General features: G+C 38.8%; 1 protein-coding gene across 1 annotated transcript in view; it reads right to left on the minus strand.

Annotated features, from left to right (window-relative positions):
* The window catches only part of LOC109437586 (uncharacterized), a 68193-nt gene extending 49842 nt beyond the window's left edge, over window positions 1–18351 (minus strand). Inside the window, exons 1-2 of the mRNA XM_074315867.1 lie at window positions 18212–18351; window positions 17253–17287 (exon numbers count right to left, since the gene is read on the minus strand). Coding sequence (XP_074171968.1) covers window positions 17253–17287; window positions 18212–18351 — 175 coding nt within the window. The remainder of the gene's footprint in view (window positions 1–17252; window positions 17288–18211) is intronic.
* Window positions 18352–19318: the final 967 nt, after the last annotated feature.

A 19318-nucleotide genomic window follows, 5' to 3' on the forward strand; every position in this document is an offset into this window, starting at 1 on the left:
GAAAACCAGATTTCATTCCATTTGAAATGAAAGAGACAGAGACATTAGAAATTGGAAAGTAGTCTCTAGACACCAAACATGTCTAGGGCTACACAGAGACAAGCATGATCATTTCTGTGTAGGTCGTAGTGATTTTTCAGTCGGCAGAGATATGACCTGCGGTACTTACTAGGGAAAAGGCCTGGGCAATACTGAAAACCATCAGTCTGGACTAGGCTGGATCCGAGGTGCTGTGGGCCTCCTGTGATTCTCCGACTCTCTACCCTTTAGAACTTAGTATTACCTTCAGCAAACCTATCTGTTTCCTCTGTTACATATTGAGCAAGTGGGGATGTGTTCCTTCAATTCTCAGATTGTCTGATTTCAAGAACCATTCCCAATTATCACTATTTGGCAGAAGGTCTGTATATTTTGCATGTGGGAATATAATTTGTAGCCACAGAATGTATTTCAGCTGCAAATTGTCTGGTCTAGCTCCCATACAAGGTGGTATGAGTACCTTCCCTTCTGCAATGGGTAGTTTGCTTTGACCTGCAGAAGAAGTCAACCCATGAATAAGCTTTTCCAGAATCTGAGCCAAGACCTCAAGAAAGTGACACTTCCTTTCTCAACCCTTGGTACAGGCTGGAATCGCCAAGATACATTGTAGAAAGTCCAACACTCTGAAATCACCTTGCAGAAAACACAGCCATAGAATTTTCTGGTCTTCCGTCCTGCCGAGGCCACTGGAGCATCAGACCTGGTAGATGCGAGATATATGAGCTGCCTGCCTCTCTGTCTACCGATACCTCCTAATCTTAGTCAAATCATGTGTATTAATTGACCCAATATTTGACCCCCAAATCTCTGTGCAATAATAAGGGGACTTTGTTTTTAATGAACACCAACAACTCAATGCCACCTTCTATACGGTTTCCAGTGCTCATATTCATTCCTGCCCGTCTTGGTTACAGCGTCTTGGTTACAGCACCTCTGAGATACAGCACCTCCAACAGACATTGTATTTGTGATATTTCTAGTCTTCCAACTGGCAATGTGACCCTAGGCACCTGATGGCTTCTGGGCCCCTAGTGTGTTTCTGTACATGGGGGTTTGTGGTTCTACAGAGTACGGAGAATGGCACAGATGGAGAACAGAGCACCAGAGGAATGGTGGTAGTGGCATATGACTCTGGGGCACACACAAAGTAGCATGAGACTTTTCTGTGGGTGACATGACTGGGAGAGGAGACTGAAAATGTCTGCTATATCCCATTGTGACTCACGAGGTGGCTCAGCTGGGATTGGCCATGTGGGTGCTGAAGAGGACAACAGCCTCAGTGTCATGCTGACATAGGTTGGTGAGGCTGGGTGGAGAGGGGATTCTATGCTTCTGCTCAGCCTGGGCCTTCCTAGTGACGCCTTCAGTGGCAGACCTCACTGACCGGGTCTCTCTAGCCTGACCCTCATTAAAAGTCAACTCTAATGGCAACTTCATCTTGGATTTCCAAAAATGTGGAGAAATACATTTCTATTATTTCAGCCACGCAGTTATGACTTTTTGTTATGAATAGATTAACACATTAGTAGTCAGGCAAACATGAATGTAAACCTCAAAGAGATACTATGTCACACACACAAGCCTGGCTATTATTAACAAAAACAGAAAATAGCAAATGTTGATGAGGATGTGACATTGTAGAGGTGGAACGTTCATACATTGCAGTTGTAATTGTAAGATGGCATAGCTACTGTGGGAAAATATTTGTCATACTACAGTAAGTTGAAGATAGAAATTCCATGTGACCAGAGATATATACCCAAAAGAACTGAAAACAGATATTCAAAAACATGGAAGCAAATGTTCATAGCAGCACAATTCACAATCGCCAAAACGTGGAAACCAAAATTCCCATCAACTGATGAATGAATAAAGAAATATGGTATAAACCAGAAATGAAACATTATTCACTCATAAAAATGAATGAAGTACAGATACTGCCCACCATCTGAATGAATCTTGCAATCATGGTAAGAGAGAACCTAGCAAAAATGGTCACATATTGTGTGACTGCATTTACATGACACATCCAGAATAGGTAATCCTTATAGAAAGAATGCAGGTTAGTGTTTGACAGAATCAACAGGAAGGGGAGAATGGGAAAGAATTGCTCTGTGGTATAGGTTTCCATTTGATGATTTCGAATTAGATAGATGTTAGTATATAGAGGTGTTTGATGACTGTGCACCTCTGTGGGTTTACTAAGTGCCACTGAATTATACTTTATCATTGTACAAGTGGCATAATTTTTCATGTACATTTTCCCAGAAATCATTAAAATTGTTCTTAGTAGAACCTCTTTGATACACAATAAGTCCTCTAATATTCTCAAGATAGGCTCCTACAACATTTCAAATACCTGAGAAAGTTTTTCTGTTTTCAAGGCATTAAACCCTGCGCCTCATGATTAAGCCAAAAAAGTAGATAGGGACATTTCATAAATAAACCTGGTGGTGGATTTGCCTAATGGAATCGATTGTAGTTGTTATAGAATGGCCCAACATATGACAAGAATTTTACCACATATCGTTCAATTTGAATTGAAAGAGACAAGACATTAGAAATTGGAAAGAGGTCTCTAGGCACCAAAATTGTCTGGCCCTACACGGATCCAAGCATGATCCTTTCCTAGTGGGTCATAACAATAGGTCAATGGGCAGAGCTACAAGCTGCAGTTTTTCCCAGGGAGAAGGCCTAGGCAATAGAGAAGGACATTCAGTCTGGACTAGGATGGAACTGAAATGCTGTGAACTTCCTGTGCTTTTCCCCCTCTCTTTAGAAGTTAGCATCCCAGGTGACATCATAAAAATGGCGGTGTGAGGTGAGCCTCTGGAAATCTCCCCTGGAATTTACAACAAATTGAACAACCGTGACTCCATAAAAGACTCTCTGCACAGCAGGCAGGCAAGACTGGGAAGCTCACTTCTGAAATCACCTAATGGTGGGCAAATTGTGCAAGCAGGGGAGGCGGGAAGGGAAAGGTGCAGAGATGGGGCCACATGGGCGCAGGACGCAGACCTAGCTCGGTGCTCTGAGCTCACTGCATCCCAGAACTACTGCAGCTGCGGAAGAGGGAAGAACTTGGACTGCTAGGGCTCCATTTATGGACGACAGGGCTGAGGGGACAGCATATAAAACGGCTGACCTCAACGTTCATGGCAGAGAACTTGGATCAAAAACTGAGGGAAGAAGGCTGAAAACAGAGGTGTAAGCCCTCGCTGCCAAGCAGAGAATGGAAGTCTTAGGCACTGAGACTAGCCACCCCACCCTAAACCTCCCAGAGCTCACCCCGCCCCATCTGCCCAATGCTAGAAGTGGAACAGTAGCAGTGTCAGATCAAAAGAACAGAATATTTGCAGTTCCTAGAACTGTGGTCCACAGACATGGACTTGCAGCTGAACTAGTTCCAGCAAAGGGGAAGGAGCTGTGGAAGCAGGACTGGATGTGGTGGAGGTTACCACCACTGCACTGGCCACCTCTCACAACCTATCCCACCTTTGTCCCCAACTATCTGGGTGGATCCCTGCAGGAGTAAACAGAGCTACTGATGCACACAGGCTCTGAATCTGGGGCAGGAAAAGCTTTGGAACCTCAGAAGCTCTCCACATCCCCCCACGGAGGTGGTGCCATATAACCATGGCCAACTGCTCACAAAGGAGAAGCCCACCTTCCAGGGAATCCCCCCATTGTGTGAGAAGCCAGAATAGTGCAGAGAAAACATAGCACTGCAGTGTGAGAGATAATAAAAGGCTGCATTCTGAGAGAAAATAAAACATTCCACCAACACCTACTGGAAAACAAAAGAAAGACCTCTTTCTATTAACCTGTTGCAGAACCCACTCCCGTCTATGTCTAGGAAAAGAAATAATAAATCATTAATGGCCATAAATAACGAAGGCAACAAGACAGATCAGAAAGAAAATGAATACTCTCCAGAAAATGAACTTAAAGATATGGATATATGTGACTTAAATAACAGAGAATTCAAGATTGCAGTTCTTAAAAAACTCAACAAAATGCAAGAAAACACAGAGAGGCATTTTAATGAACTCAGAAACACAATCAAAGAACAAATTGAACATTTTACCAAAGAGATTGAAATTTAAAAAAAAGAACCAAACAGAAGTACTGGAGATTAAGAATACAATAGAAAAATGAAGAATGAAATAGCCAGCTTAGGTAGTAGACTTGACCAGATGGAGGAAAGAATCGGTGACATTGAAGATAGAAATCTGGAAATGACATGGATGGAAGAAGAAAGAGACTTGCGACTTAAAAGAAATGAAAGAACTCTATAAGAACTTTTGACTCCATCAGAAAGAGCAATATAAGAATAATAGGCATACCAGGAGAAGAAAGAGAGAAGGGAACAGAGAGTATATTCAAATAAATAGTTGATGAGAACTGCCCAAACTTGTGGAAAGAACTGGGTCCTCGAATCCAAGAAGCAAATAGAACACCTAATTACTCCAACCCCAACAGGCCTTCTCCAAGGCACATTGTATTGAAACTGTCAAAAATCAATGACAAAGAAAGAATCCTCAAGGCAGCCAGGGAAAGGAAGATGGTAACTTACAAAGGAAAGCCCACTAGAATATCATCAAAATTTTTCAGCAGAAACTCTACAAGTCAGGAGGGAGTGGAATCAAATATTCAAACTATTGGAAGAGAGAAATTATGAGCCAAGAATAATATATCCAGCAAAGATATCCTTTAGATATGAAGGAGGAATAAAGACCTTTCCAACATACAGAAGTTGAGGGAATTTTCTAATACACAACCTGCACTACAAGAAATACTAAAAGAGGCTATACGACCACCATCAACAGGGACAATTTGTGGCAACCAAAACATAAAAGGGGGGAGAGTAAAGGCCTGAACCAGAATATAGGAATAGAGAAAGTAAGCATGCTGAAGAAGATGGAAGACTCTAAATATCAAACTTTCTTTTACATAAAATTAATGGTTACTACTAAAAAAAAAATCCAGAACTGAAATATATACTGTAATAAAAGAAGAAACAGGGGAAAATCATAGAATAACACCACACAGAAATAATAGACAACAAAAAGGCAAAGAAACAATGGACACAGTCTTACCAGAAAACTAAAGATAGAATGATAGGAAATTCTCATATATCAATAATCACTCTAAATGTAAATATACTGAACTCACCAATAAAAAGGCAGAGAAGTATATTGGATCAAAAAACTAAACTCAACCATATGCTGTCTAAAAAAGACACATCACAGCTACAAGGACACACATAGATTCAAAGTGAAATGGTGGAAATTGACACTCCAAGCAAATGGCATCCAGAGAAAATCAGGTGTAGTAATACTGATATCAGATGAAACAGACTTCAGGGTAAAAAAGGTAACAAGAGACAAAGATGGACATTTCATAATGGTAAAGGGGACTATACAACAAGAAGACATAACAGTCATCAATATTTATGCCCCCAATCAGGGAGCACTGAAATATACCAAGCAACTACTAACAGAACTAAAGGGAGAAATTGACCAAAACACAATTATACTAGGGGACCTAAATACATCATTGACAGCTATGGATAGATCATCCAAACAGAAAATAAATAAAGAAATAGCAGCCCTAAATGACACATTAGATGAAATGGACATAATTGACATTTATAGAGCACTTCATCCTAAAACATCAGACTATACATTTTTAGTAGTGTACATGGAACATTCTCAAGGATAGACCATATATTGGGACATAAAACTAGCCTCAGCAAATTTAAGAAGATTGAAATCATACCAAGCATATTCTCTGATCACAAGGCTTTGAAATTGGATATCAACTGCAAAAAGAAAGCAGGAAAAACCACAAATACATGGAGATTAAACAACATACTTTTAAAGAACGACTGGGTCAAAGAAGAAATTAGAGGAGAGATCAAAAGATACATAGAAACAAATGACAATGAAAATACATCCTACCAAAATTTTGGGGATGCAGTGAAAGCAGTTTTAAGAGGGAAATTTATATCATTACAGGCCTATCTCAAGAAACAAGAAAAATCCCAAATAAATAACCTCACATTACACCTTAAAGAACTAGAAAAAGAAGAACAAATGAAACCCAAGATCAGCAGAAGAAAGGGATAATAAAAATCAGAGCAAAATTAAATGAAATAGAGAACAAAAAGACAATAGAAAAAATTAATGTGGCAAAGAGCTGGTTCTTTGAAAAGATGAACAAAATTGGCAAACCCTTGGCTAGACTAACTAAGATAAAAAGAGAAAAGACACTAATAAACAAAATCAGAAATGAAAGAGGGGAAGTTATCCCAGATGCCACAGAAATATAAAGGTACATCCAAGAATACTATGAAGAACTATATGCCACCAAATTCAATAACCTAGAAGAAATGGACAAGTTCTTAGAAACATATAGCCTTCCAAGGCTGAACCATGAAGAACTGGAAAATCTAAACAGACCGATCACCAGTAATGAAATTGAATCAGTCATCCAAAGCCTTCCCAAAAGCAAAAGTCTGGAACAAGATGGCTTCACTAGTGAATTCTATGAAACTTTCAAAGAGGATCTAATACCAATCCTGCTCAAACTCTTCAAAAAAACTGAAGAAGAGACAATACTCCCTAACTCATTTTTTGAGGCCATCACTACCCTGATAGCAAAACCTGGTAAGGATAACAGAAAAAAAGAAAACTGCAGACCAATATCTCTGATGAATACCGATGCAAAAATCCTAAACAAAATTCTAGCAAATCAAATGCAACAATGTATTAAAAAGATTATTCATCACGACCAAGTGGGGTTCATCCCCGGGGCACAAGGATGGTTCAACATACGCAAATCCATCAATGTGATGCATCACATAGAGAAAAAATAAAGGACAAAAATCATATGATTATATCAATTGATGCAGAAAAAGCATTTGACAAGATATAACATCCATTTATGATTAAAACACTTAATAAAATAGGTATAGAAGGAAAATACCTCAACATAATAAAGGCCATATATGACAAACACTCAGCTAATCTCATAATGAGCAGTGAAAAACTGAAGCCCTTTGCTCTACGTTCAGGAACACGACAGGGTTGTCCCTTATCACCTCTGCTTTTCAACATAGTGTTGGAGGTCCTTGCCAGAGCAATCAGGCAAGACAAAGAAATAAAAGGCATCCAAATTGGGAATGAAGAAGTTAAATTGTCACTCTTTGCAGATGACATGATGCTGTATATAGAAAACCCTAAAATCGCCACCAAAAAGCTATTAGAAACAATCAACAAATACAGTAATGTGGCTGGCTACAAAATCAATGTACAAAAGTCCATTGCATTCCTATGTACTAACAATGAAATCTCAGAAAAAGTAATAAAAAGAATTCCTTTTGCAATTGCAGCAAAAAGAATAAAATACCTAGGAATAAACTTAACCAAGGATGTGAAAGACCTATATGCTGAAAACTAGAAGACATTTTTGAAAGAAATTGAAGAAGACACAAAGAAATGGAAAAACATTCTGTGCTCATGGATCGGAAGAATCAACATAGTTAAAATGGCCATATTACCTAAAGCAAAATACAGATTTAATGCAATCCCCATCAAAATCCCAATGGTATTTTTATAGAAATAGAACAAAAAGTCATCAAATTTGTTTGGAACCACAAAAGACCCTGAATAGCCAAATCAATCCTAAGAAAAAAGAAGAATGCTGGAGGTGTCACACTCCTGACTTTGGCTTGTACTACAGGGCTACAATAATCAAAACAGCATGGTATTGGCAGAAAAACAGACACGTAGACCAATGGAATAGAATTGAGAACCCAGAAATAAAACCACATAAATATGGACAGATAATTTTTGACAAAGAAGCAAAAAACATACAATGGAGAAAAGACAGCCTCTTCAATAAATGGTGCTGGGAGAATTGGAAAGCCACGTGCAAAAGAATGAAACTGGACTGCTATCTGTCACCATGTACCAAAATTAATTCAAAATGGATCAAAGACTTAAGCCTAAGACCTGAAACAATAAACTACATAGGAGAAAACATAGGTACTAAACTTATGGACCTTGGGTTCAAAGAGCATTTTATGAATTTGACTCCAAAGGCAAGGGAACTTAAAGCTAAAATAAATGAATGGGACTATATGTAACTTAAAAGCTTCTGCACAGCAAAAGAAACCATCGACAAAATAAAGCAGCAACCAACTGAATGGGAGAAGATTTTTTCAAACTGTGCCTCCGGTAAGGGGCTAATATCCAAAATATACAAGGAACTCATGAAACTCAACAACAAAAAAACCATTCCAATTAAAAATTGGGCAGAGGACCTGAAAAGACATTTCTCCAAAGAGGACATACAAATAGCAAATAGACATATGAAAAAATGCTCAACATCACTAATCATCAGAGAAATGCAAATAAAAACCACAATGAGATATCACCTCCCACCAGTCAGAATGGCTATCATCAACAAGACAAATAGTAACAAGTGTTGGAGAGGCTGTGGAGAAAAAGGAACCCTCATACACTGTTGGTAGGAATGCAGACTGGTGCAGCCATTATGGAAGGCAGTGTGGAGGTACCTCAAAAAATATCAAATAGAATTACTGTATGACCCAGCAATCCCTCTCCTGGGTATCCACCCAAAAAATCTGAAATCATTTATTCATAAAGACACGTGTGCTCCAATGTTCATTGCAGCTTTATTTACGGTGGCCAAGACATGGAAACAATGAAAATGGCCTTCGATAGATGAATGGATAAAGAAGTTGTCGTATATATACACAATGGAATACTATTCGGCGGTAAGAAAAGATGAAATAGGACCATTTGTGACAACATGGATGGATCTTGAGAATATAATGCTAAGCGAAATAAGTCAGACAGAAAAAGCAGAGAACCATATGATTTCACTGATATGTGGTATGTAAACCAAAAACAACAAAAGAACAAGACAAACAAATGAGAAACAAAAACTCATAGACATAGACAATAGTTTAGTGGTGTCGTGTGGGGCGGCCTGCGGGGTCTCAGCTCCCGCTCCCCACATAAGAATGCAGGATGTGGTTAGGTCAAAAAGGAACACCCACGGAGCCATAGGTAGGGGAGTCATACCAATATAGTCTCACTGGAGGCTGGAGTCACCTGACGTGAGACCTGCTGTCCGCTTTTCTGCCAACCAACCAACTCTCACTTGCTAGCTGCAATTCGCCATGCTAACTGCAATCTGCTCTTGCTAGCTCAGCCATCATCTTCTTGCTAGCCCCCATTTTTGCTGCTAGCGTAGCCACAGCAGTTATATTAGTGGCCAAGGGCTCACAGGTTACAGCTGATGGCCAACTAACCACAGCTGATGGCCATCCAATCACAGTTGATGGCCATTTACTACCTGAGCCAGCACCTTTCTATGTGAGACTGAGAGCCTGGAAACTGCTCTCTGGGGTTCTGTCCCCACAAGTGGTTACCAGAGGGAAAGGGGGGAAGAGGGTGGTAGATGAGGGTAAAGGGGATCAAATATATGGTGATGGAAGGAGAATTGACTCTGGGTGGTGAATACACAATGGAATTTATGGATGATGTAATACAGAATTGTATACCTGAAATCTATGTAACTTTACTAATAATTGTCACCCCAATAAACTTGAATTAAAAAAATTAAAGAAAAAAAAGAATTCTAACCTTTGTCCTAAGAGTAATTACAAGACCATTACAAAGTCAAACAGAAGAGAGAATCTGCACTGGCTATTCCCACTGTCCAGTGGGTTGTTTGCCCAGTCTCTTAACATCATTACTCAAACTCATGTTCCCACTGATGCCTTCTCTGGGCAAATCAATACATAAGTGGAAGCACATGAAAGTTCCCGCTCCATTCCCAGGCTTTTTTTTTAATAGTCAGGTTTACCATTTTAAATACTCTCTTTAAAAATACTGTTTATACTCTGGATTTATTCTTGTAAAGGGGAAGTGCTTATGACTATCTTTCACTGCTGCACAGAACAGTTACAAAGAGTAGGTGACAAATAAATATGTTTAATAAATTAATTTTGTCATTTGCAAAAACAGCCCATTTTATATAAGAAGTAACAGTGGATTCGTATATAATACCTTGTATGCTGACAGACTCAGATGCTCTAAGAATAAATGTAAAATTAAAACTAATTTTTAAAAATGCTAGGAGCATAATTTTGTTATGCCTGGATAATTTAAAAATCCAGGAAACATAAAAATCTTAATAAAAATGATAAATATTTCCAAGTAAATAGGTTTTTTTGATGGTTAGCAGTTTTTGGCCATAAAGTATTTTTTAATTAAGATATGTGCATTGTTTTTTCAGACATAATGCTATTGTACTTTTTTTTTTCCCCCCAAAGGGACACTTTTTTTTTTTAAAGATTTTTATTGGGGAAGAAGAACAGGACTTTATTGGGGAACAGTGTCTACTTCCAGGACTTTTTTTCCAAGTCAAATTGTTGTCCTTTCAATCTTAGTTGTGGAGGGTGTCGTTCAGCTTCAAGTTGTCCTTTCAATGTTAGTTGTGAAGGCTGCAGCTCAGCTCCAGGTCCAGTTGCCATTGCTAGTTGTAGGGGGCGGAGCCCACCATCCCTTGCGGGACTCAAGGTGTTAAACTGGCAACCTCGAGGTTGAGAGCCCACTGGCCCATGTGGGAATCAAACCGGCAGCCTTCGGAGTTAGAAGCACAGAGCTCCAACCGCCTGAGCCACCAGGCCTGCCCTAAATAGTTTCATTCCATAAAACTTAGACAGGCAAAATTTTAATACCAATGAAAGAAAAGGCAAACTACATTGAAAAAAATCAGAGTAGTGATTGACTGAAATTTACTGACTCAGGCAAGTGGGCATTCTCTGGCAACATGAAATTGTTCTATACCTTGATTGGGAAGTTGTTTCATGGAAAATGCATTTGTTGGTCATCAAATTGTGCAGTTAGCATTTATGTATACCCCGAATATAAATTGTGTTGTCAAAGAAGGCCTAGACGCAATGTTTCATCTGCGTCCTTATGAACACCCAATACCCAGTTCTTGATTTCTCAATACCTTTCACTGCCAAAAAGAAGAAAAACTCCTTGGAGAAAAGACTGATTCCTGGCAGGGCAAGGAAAGTTACAAGATGAAACTGTAACAGCTTTTGTACCAGAAAGAACTGCCCAAAATGTGATGGTAACATGAAAAGAGGACAAAGAACCAGCCTGAAGGAACTTTCGTGGACTCAATCTGGGAAAATCTGAGCATCAATATAAATGACAGGGCTGGATTGCAACCCACTTAAATATTTAAGGATCCATTGGGCCACACTGACTTAAATTAATAAGGAATGAATCAATAGACAATTCATTGGGAAAGCTTACTTTCAAAGCAGAATGCCAACTAATAAATGTGGAAGATTGATGGAATCTGAAAGTCATCAGTGGTGATAAACTAGGGGGTGAAATATTGATGTGGATCAGTATATTTACATAGTTTCAAAATATATTCTGAATAATTGTTTATTAAAAATAAAAGGAAAGAGAATTTTTTTCTAATTTATTGGGGTGACAATTGTTAGTAAAATTACATAGATTTCAGTTGTACAATTCTGTATTACATCATCTATAAATCCCATTGTCTGTTCACCACCCAGAGTCAGTTCTCCTTCCATTACCATATATTTGATCCCCTTTACCCTCATCTCCCATGCCCCACCCCCGTGTTACCCTCTGGTAACCACTCTGTGTCTATGAGTTTTTGTTTCTCATTTGTTTGTCTTGTTCTTTTGTTGTTTTTGGTTTACATACCACATATCAGTGAAATCATATGGTTCTCTGCTTTTTCTGTCTGACTTATTTTGCTTAGCATTATATTCTCAAGATCCATCCATGTTGTCACAAATGGTCCTATTTCATCTTTTCTTACCGCCGAATAGTATTCCATTGTGTATATATACGACAACTTCTTTATCCATTCATCTATCGAAGGCCATTTTCATTGTTTCCATGTCTTGGCCACCGTAAATAAAGCTGCAATGAACATTGGAGCACACGTGTCTTTATGAATAAATGTTTTCAGATTTTTTCGGTGGATACCCAGGAGAGGGATTGCTGGGTCATACAATAATTCTATTTGATATTTTTTGAGGAACCTCCACACTGCCTTCCATAGCGGCTGCACCAGACTGCATTCCCACCAACAGTGTATGAGGGTTCCTTTTTCTCCACAGCCTCTCCAACACTTGTTACTATTTGTCTTGTTGATGATAGCCATTCTGACTGGTGGGAGGTGATATCTCATTGTGGTTTTTATTTGCATTTCTCTGATGATTAGTGATGTTGAGCATTTTTTCATATGTCTATTTGCTATTTGTATGTCCTCTTTGGAGAAATGTCTTTTCAGGTCCTCTGCCCATTTTTCAATTGGGTTGTTTATTTTGTTGTTGTTGAGTTTCATGAGTTCCTTGTATATTTTGGATATTAGCCCCTTACCGGAGGCACAGTTTGAAAAAATCTTCTCCCATTCAGTTGGTTGCTGCTTTATTTTGTCGATGGTTTCTTTTGCTGTGCAGAAGCTTTAAAGTTTCATATAGTCCCATTTGTTTATTTTAGCTTTTACTTCCATTGCCTTTGGAGTCAAGTTCATAAAATGCTCTTTGAACCCAAGGTCCATAAGTTTAGTACCTATGTTTTCTTCTATGCAGTTTATTGTGTCAGGTCTTATGCTTAAGTCTTTGATCCATTTTGAATTAATTTTGGTACATGGTGACAGATAGCAGTCCAGTTTCATTCTTTTGCATGTGGCTATCCAATTCTCCCAGCACCATTTATTGAAGAGGCTGTCTTTTCTCCATTGTATGTTTTTAGCTTCTTTGTCAAAAATTATCTGTCCATATTTATGTGGTTTTATTTCTGGGTTCTCAATTCTATTCCATTGGTCTATGTGTCTGTTTTTCTGCCAATACCATGCTGTTTTGATTATTGTAGCCCTGTAGTACAAGCTAAAGTCAGGAAGTGTGATACCTCCAGTATTGTTCTTTTTTCTTAAGATTGCTTTGGCTATTCAGGGTCTTTTGTGGTTCCAAACAAATCTGATGATTTTTTGTTCTATTTCTTTAAAAAATGCCATTGGGATTTTGATGGGGATTGCATTAAATCTGTATATTGCTTTGGGTAATATGGCCATTTTAACTATGTTGATTCTTCCAATCCATGAGCACGGAATGTCTTTCCATTTCTTTGTGTCTTCTTCAATTTCTTTCAAAAATGTCTTATAGTTTTCAGCATATAGGTCTTTCACATCCTTGGTTAAATTTATTCCTAGGTATTTTATTCTTTTTGCTGCAATTGCAAAAGGAATTGATTTTTATTTGTATTTCTTTTTCTGAGATTTCATTGTTAGTATATAGGAATGCAATGGACTTTTGTACGTTGATTTTGTAGCCGCAACTTTACTGTATTCATTGATTGTTTCTAATAGCTTTTTGGTGGACTTTAGGGTTTTCTATATATAGCATCATGTCATCTGCAAAGAGTGATAATTTAACTTCTTCATTCCCAATTTGGATGCCTTTTATTTCTTTCTCTTGCCTGATTGCTCTGGCAAGGACTTCCAACACTATGTTGAAAAGCAGAGGTGATAGGGACAGCCCTGTCGTGTTCCTGAACGTAGAGCAAAGGGCTTCAGTTTTTCACCATTAATTATGAGATTAGCTGAGGGCTTGTCATATATGGCCTTTATTATGTTAAGGTATTTTCCTTCTATACCTATTTTATTAAGTGTTTTAATCATAAATGGATGTTGTATCTTGTCAAATGCTTTTTCTGCATCAATTGATATAATCATATGATTTTTGTCCTTTATTTTGTTTATGTGATGTATCACATTGATGGATTTGCAGATGTTGAACCATCCTTGTGCCCCTGGGATGAACCCCACTTGGTCGTGATGAATAATCTTTTCAATGCATTGTTGTATTCGATTTGCTAGAATTTTGTTTAGGATTTTTGCATCTGTATTCATCAGAGATATTGGTCTGTAGTTTTCTTTTTTGTGTTGTCCTTACCAGGTTTTGGTATCAGGGTAATATTGGCCTCATAAAATGAGTTAGGGAGTACTGTCTCTTCTTCAATTTTTTGGAAGAGTTTGAGCAGGATTGGTATTAGATCCTCTTTGAAGGTTTGGTAGAATTCACTAGTGAAGCCATCTGGTCCCGGACTTTCGCTTTTGGGAAGGTTTTGGATGACTGATTCAATTTCCTTACTGGTGATTGGTCTGTTTAGGTTTTCCAGTTCTTCATGGTTCAGCCTTGGAAGGCTATATGTTTCTAAGAACTTGTCATTTCTTCTAGGTTATTGAATTTGGTGGCAATATAGTCCTTCATAGTATTCTTGGATGATCCTTTGTATTTCTGTGGTGTCTGTGATAACTTCCCCCTTTTCATTTCTGATTTTGTTAATGAGTATATTTTCTCTTTTTATCTTAGTGAGTCTAGCCAATGGTTTGTCAATTTTGTTAATCTGTTCAAAGAACCAGCTCTTTGTCACATTAATTTTTTCTATTGTCTTTTTGTTCTCTATTTCATTTAGTTCTGCTCTAATTTTTGTTATTTCCTTTCTTCTGCTGACCTTGGGTTTTACTTGTTCTTCTTTTTCTAGTTCTTTAAGGTGTAACATGAGGTTATTTATTTGGGATTTTTCTTGTTTCTTGAGATAGGCCTGTAATGATATAAATTTCCCTCTTAAAACTGCTTTCGCTGCATCCCAAAAATTTTGGTAGGATGTATTTTCATTGTCATTTGTTTCTATGTATCTTTTGATCTCTCCTCTAATTTCTTCTTTGACCCAGTCGTTCTTTAAAAGTATGTTGTTTAATCTCCATGTATTTGTGTTTTTTCCTGCTTTCTTTTTGCAGTTGATATCTAATTTCAAAGCCTTGTGATCAGAGAATATGCTTGGTATGATTTCAATCTTCTTAAATTTGCTGAGGCTGATTTTATGTCCCAATATATGGTCTATCCTTGAGAATGTTCCATGTACACTAGAAAAGAATGTATAGTCTGATGTTTTAGGATGAAGTGCTCTATAAATGTCAATTATGTCCATTTCATCTAATGTGTCATTTAGGGCTGCTATTTCGTTATTTATTTTCTGTTTGGATGATCTATCCATAGCTGTCAATGATGTATTTAAGTCCCCTAGTATAATTGTGTTTTGGTCAATTTCTCCCTTTAGTTCTGTTAGTAGTTGCTTGGTATATTTCGGTGCTCCCTGATTGGGGGCATAAATATTGATGACTGTTATGTCTTCTTGTTTTATAGTCCCTTTTACCATTATGAAATGTCCATCTTTGTCTCTTGTTATCTTTTTTACCCTGAAGTCTGTTTAATCTAATATCATTATGGCTACACCTGATTTTCTCGGGGTACCATTTGCTTGGAGTGTCAATTTCCACCCTTTCACTTTGAGTCTATGCTTGTCCTTGTAGCTGAGATGTGTCTCTTGGAGACAGCACATGGTTGGGTTTAGTTTTGTGAAAGAGCATTTTTAAAGTCAAGAACACAAACTTACAGAATTGACTAAAATTAATATCAATATTGATAAACATGAACATCATGTGCCTCCTGATAAAAGTGACTTGGAAAAAGACACACTATCACTTTTGTGATTTCAACATAAAGCAATGCAAAAGTGAAATGCAATCAATAGGAAACATCAGAAAAACAGAGGGAAAGTCTACAAAATAAATGATCTGTATTTATCAAACTGTCAAGTCCAAGGAACTCAAGAGACTGATAAACTGTTTCATTAAAGGAGTGTCTGGATTTGGTCGTGGATCAGGAAAAATACCAAGGGACAATATTAGGATGAATGATGACATTTGAATGTAGACTGTGGGTTCAATAATAGTATCTTAACAATATTGAATTACTTAACTTTTGGCTTTTTAAAAAAGTTGATTGGATTTTCCTTAACATCTAAGTAATCTACCAAAAACTTGTACAATGCACTCAATATTACTAAGTCTTTCCCCTAAGAGCAGGCACAAAAGAAAAATAATTCCTATCTCCTCTGTCCTTCAATTGTATGGCAAGAAATAAACCTATGCATATGCATTAGAAAGGAAAAAATAAACTGTCTTCTCTCATCTCTTTAAAATATGTGCTATAATAGTATAATCCACATCAGTCCAAATATGAAGTCTATTAATGTTGTAACGTGCCTTACCCCCATGTTTTTCTTTACCCATGTCCTGCTCTCTTCCCTTTTCCATAGAACCCATCATGTTCTAACATAGTATGTAACCCAAGAACATTACTAATTGACTATTTCCCTCAACTACAATGTAGGTTCTATGAGGACATTTCAATGGTTCATGCATATGCATCTCATATACCTAGAAAAGTGCTATAGCACCAAATAATGTCACCTTAACTTTTGTACCCATTTGTACCACACTGCTACTCATGCTAACTTTACTGATTCACTGCCCCCTTCAGATTCAGCACTGAGTGCCCTCAAATATGGAAAAAATGTCATATTTGGGGGACAAAAGTCTTCAAGGTGATTAAGAATCTAGCAAAGCCAGAAAACTATGCACACTGTCCTGAAAACAAACAAAAAATAGAGCTCTCACTAACTTATCAGGAAGTACAGTTGTACTACGTGCAACCCAAAAATGTGCATGACCATGACAAAAATTTGAAGTGTGTATGTAGCCTTTTTAAAGGCTCTGAGGAAGGTCCCATGTCAGGAAATTATAATCTTATATTTTTCTGAACAATAAATTTTTAAATCTAAGTTAATATTGATTATCTTGTGTAGCTTGAAAACTAGTCTCAAAGAAAATCCCATTGGATGAATTTCAAAAGACCACATCCAATGCCAGAACCAAAGAAATGATTTTATGCTGGCCACTGTGCAACCCACGCAAACCTGCCACCTGCACATACACGTCTGGATTCTCCTGTTAAAATCCCTGGCATTTTATTTTGTTAACCAAACATCACTCAAATATTTATATGATCAGAGAATGAAAATCTTTCTCTGTATTTGTTTTTCTGAGCTTATAATGAATTTACCTCAACTGTGTGTCTTATTTTACTGCTTTTACCTATAATTCAACCCCTAGAAAACTGAGGGAGGGGAAACTTAGAAATGCCCAGTGCTCTACACAGGACTAAAGAACCCGAGAAATACCAGGAAAAGGAAAGAATTAGCACCTACCTGAGAAGGCCACACACCCACAGATGATCTCCACACTGTCAGAGAAAAATAAAGAAAACAAACAAGTAGCATGGAATCAAGAAAAAGTGGGAGTGTTGGGCATTTAACACCACATGAAAAAGGAGATTACTTATTAAAAAGCCTTAGACAGTCTTAAGGGCTGCATATTTTAATGCGGTGTGGGGACAGAGCCCCAGAAAGTAGTTTACAGGCTCTCGGCCTCATGTGGAAGGGTGCTGGCTCGGGTAGTAGATGGCTGTCGGCTGAGGCTGGTTGGCCGTCAGCTGTGGCCAGTTAGCCAATTGGCCGCTAATATAACTGCTGTGGCTACAGTGGAGAGCCGAGGGGAGTAGAGGAGAGTCGACGGTCGGCTGGCAGAGAAACGGACAGCAGGTCGCACATCCAGTGAACCCAGCCTCCAGTGAGACCATAGTGGTATGACTCCCCTACCTATGGCTCCATGGGTGTTCCTTTTTGGCCTCACCATATCCTGCGTTCTTGTGTGGGGAGCGGGAGCAGAGACCCCGCAGGCTGCCCCGCCTGACAAATGGCGCAGCGAGCAGGGTCTCCCGCACGACATGCAGCAATCCATATGTGGATCCCTTTCTCTTTAGACATAAAAAATTGTCATGTGATTTTGAGCATTCTCATTTTTTTTCCCAGTTCTACACACACTTCTACTTTATTATGGCGAAGGCAAAAATGCCACCTTCTCCACAACAGCAACCAGTAGAATTTATCCCCAAAATAACTCTGTATAAAACAGGTCTGTTTCAGAATTTAAAAAAAAAACACAAGAAAAAAAAACACTTTACATGAGTTTTAAATCCTATTTTAAAACTTAAGAGAGAAAACTCCATAATTGGCTATACAGCCCCAGTTCGCCATGCCCTCCTGCGCGGGAGCATGGACCGGCTGCCTGGATCCTGTCCTATGCACAGGCTTGCTTGTCTGTTTACCTGGTGTCCGATCTCGCGTTGTAAGCATCCAGATGGGCCTTCAACTCCTCTGCAGAAAGCTGCTGCTTTGAACTCCTGCGGGTGCCTCTGCCTCTGTCCGGCTGCCTCCACTGGCGCCTCTCCAGCAGTTTCCCACCCATCTCCAAGCCGGCAGCACCCCTAAAGCCACTGTCGAAAAGGTCATGTTGCCATTTGTCAGGAAGTTGTTTCAGCCTCCTGTAGGGTGCCGGTAGGTTGCTGCCACCGCCGCTCGTCGCGGCGCTTCGGCCTCCCTGAGATCCAGCCCGGCAGTGCGCCCCACCCGCCACCCCCACTGCTTCTTCCTGGCTGGGTCCGGTTCAGCTTAATGATGCCGTCGAGAAACACGTCCGTTTTGTCGGCCATGGCAGGTGTGGAATTGGCCTCAGCTCCGAGCATTCTGACTTTTTGTAAGTTCAAGGACCCCATGACGTGAGCCTTCATAGTTCTCACAAATTATGCTACGAATGGAGTATAATGCATAAATGGGACAAAGGCTTTCAACAAATGTTTGTACAGCTAGTCTCACTGTCCAACTTTCCTAACAGGACACCAGTGAACACATATAAAAAACAGAGCTGAGTTTTCTTTTGAACATTATTCCACCAAAAAATAAAAGTGATGAAAAGCTGCAATAGCCTGGCACAGAAACCTGAGTTTGTGAAACTTATATACATATTTTTTCATTTATAATCTATGTCTCTGTTTCCTCCTTTTATTTTTCTTTTAAAAATAATGCTGAGATGGCATTCTCAGTGTAAACCTAGGGGAAGACCAGTGACTGAAGGTTCTTATAAGTGCACAGTAACCAGTGGCTCTGTATCCTATGTACTCTCTCAGAGGTATAGCAAGGCCCAAGCTGTGTCAAATTCCAATAGAACCCTCCATGACAAGTGGTAACCTGTCACAGGTTTTCTCACAGCAATAACAATTATGTGGCTCCTCTTCACTATGAATTCTCAGATGGCAAGTAAGATTTTTTCTTTTGGCTAAAGGCTATCCTTAGTAGTTATATTCAGAATGACTTTCCCCAGTAAGTTCTCTGATGTTGACAGAGGTGGGCCCACTGGTGGTGACATGCCTTCTCTC

Source organism: Rhinolophus sinicus, linkage group LG11 (assembly GCF_036562045.2).
Source record: "Rhinolophus sinicus isolate RSC01 linkage group LG11, ASM3656204v1, whole genome shotgun sequence".
NCBI lineage: Eukaryota > Metazoa > Chordata > Mammalia > Chiroptera > Rhinolophidae > Rhinolophus > Rhinolophus sinicus.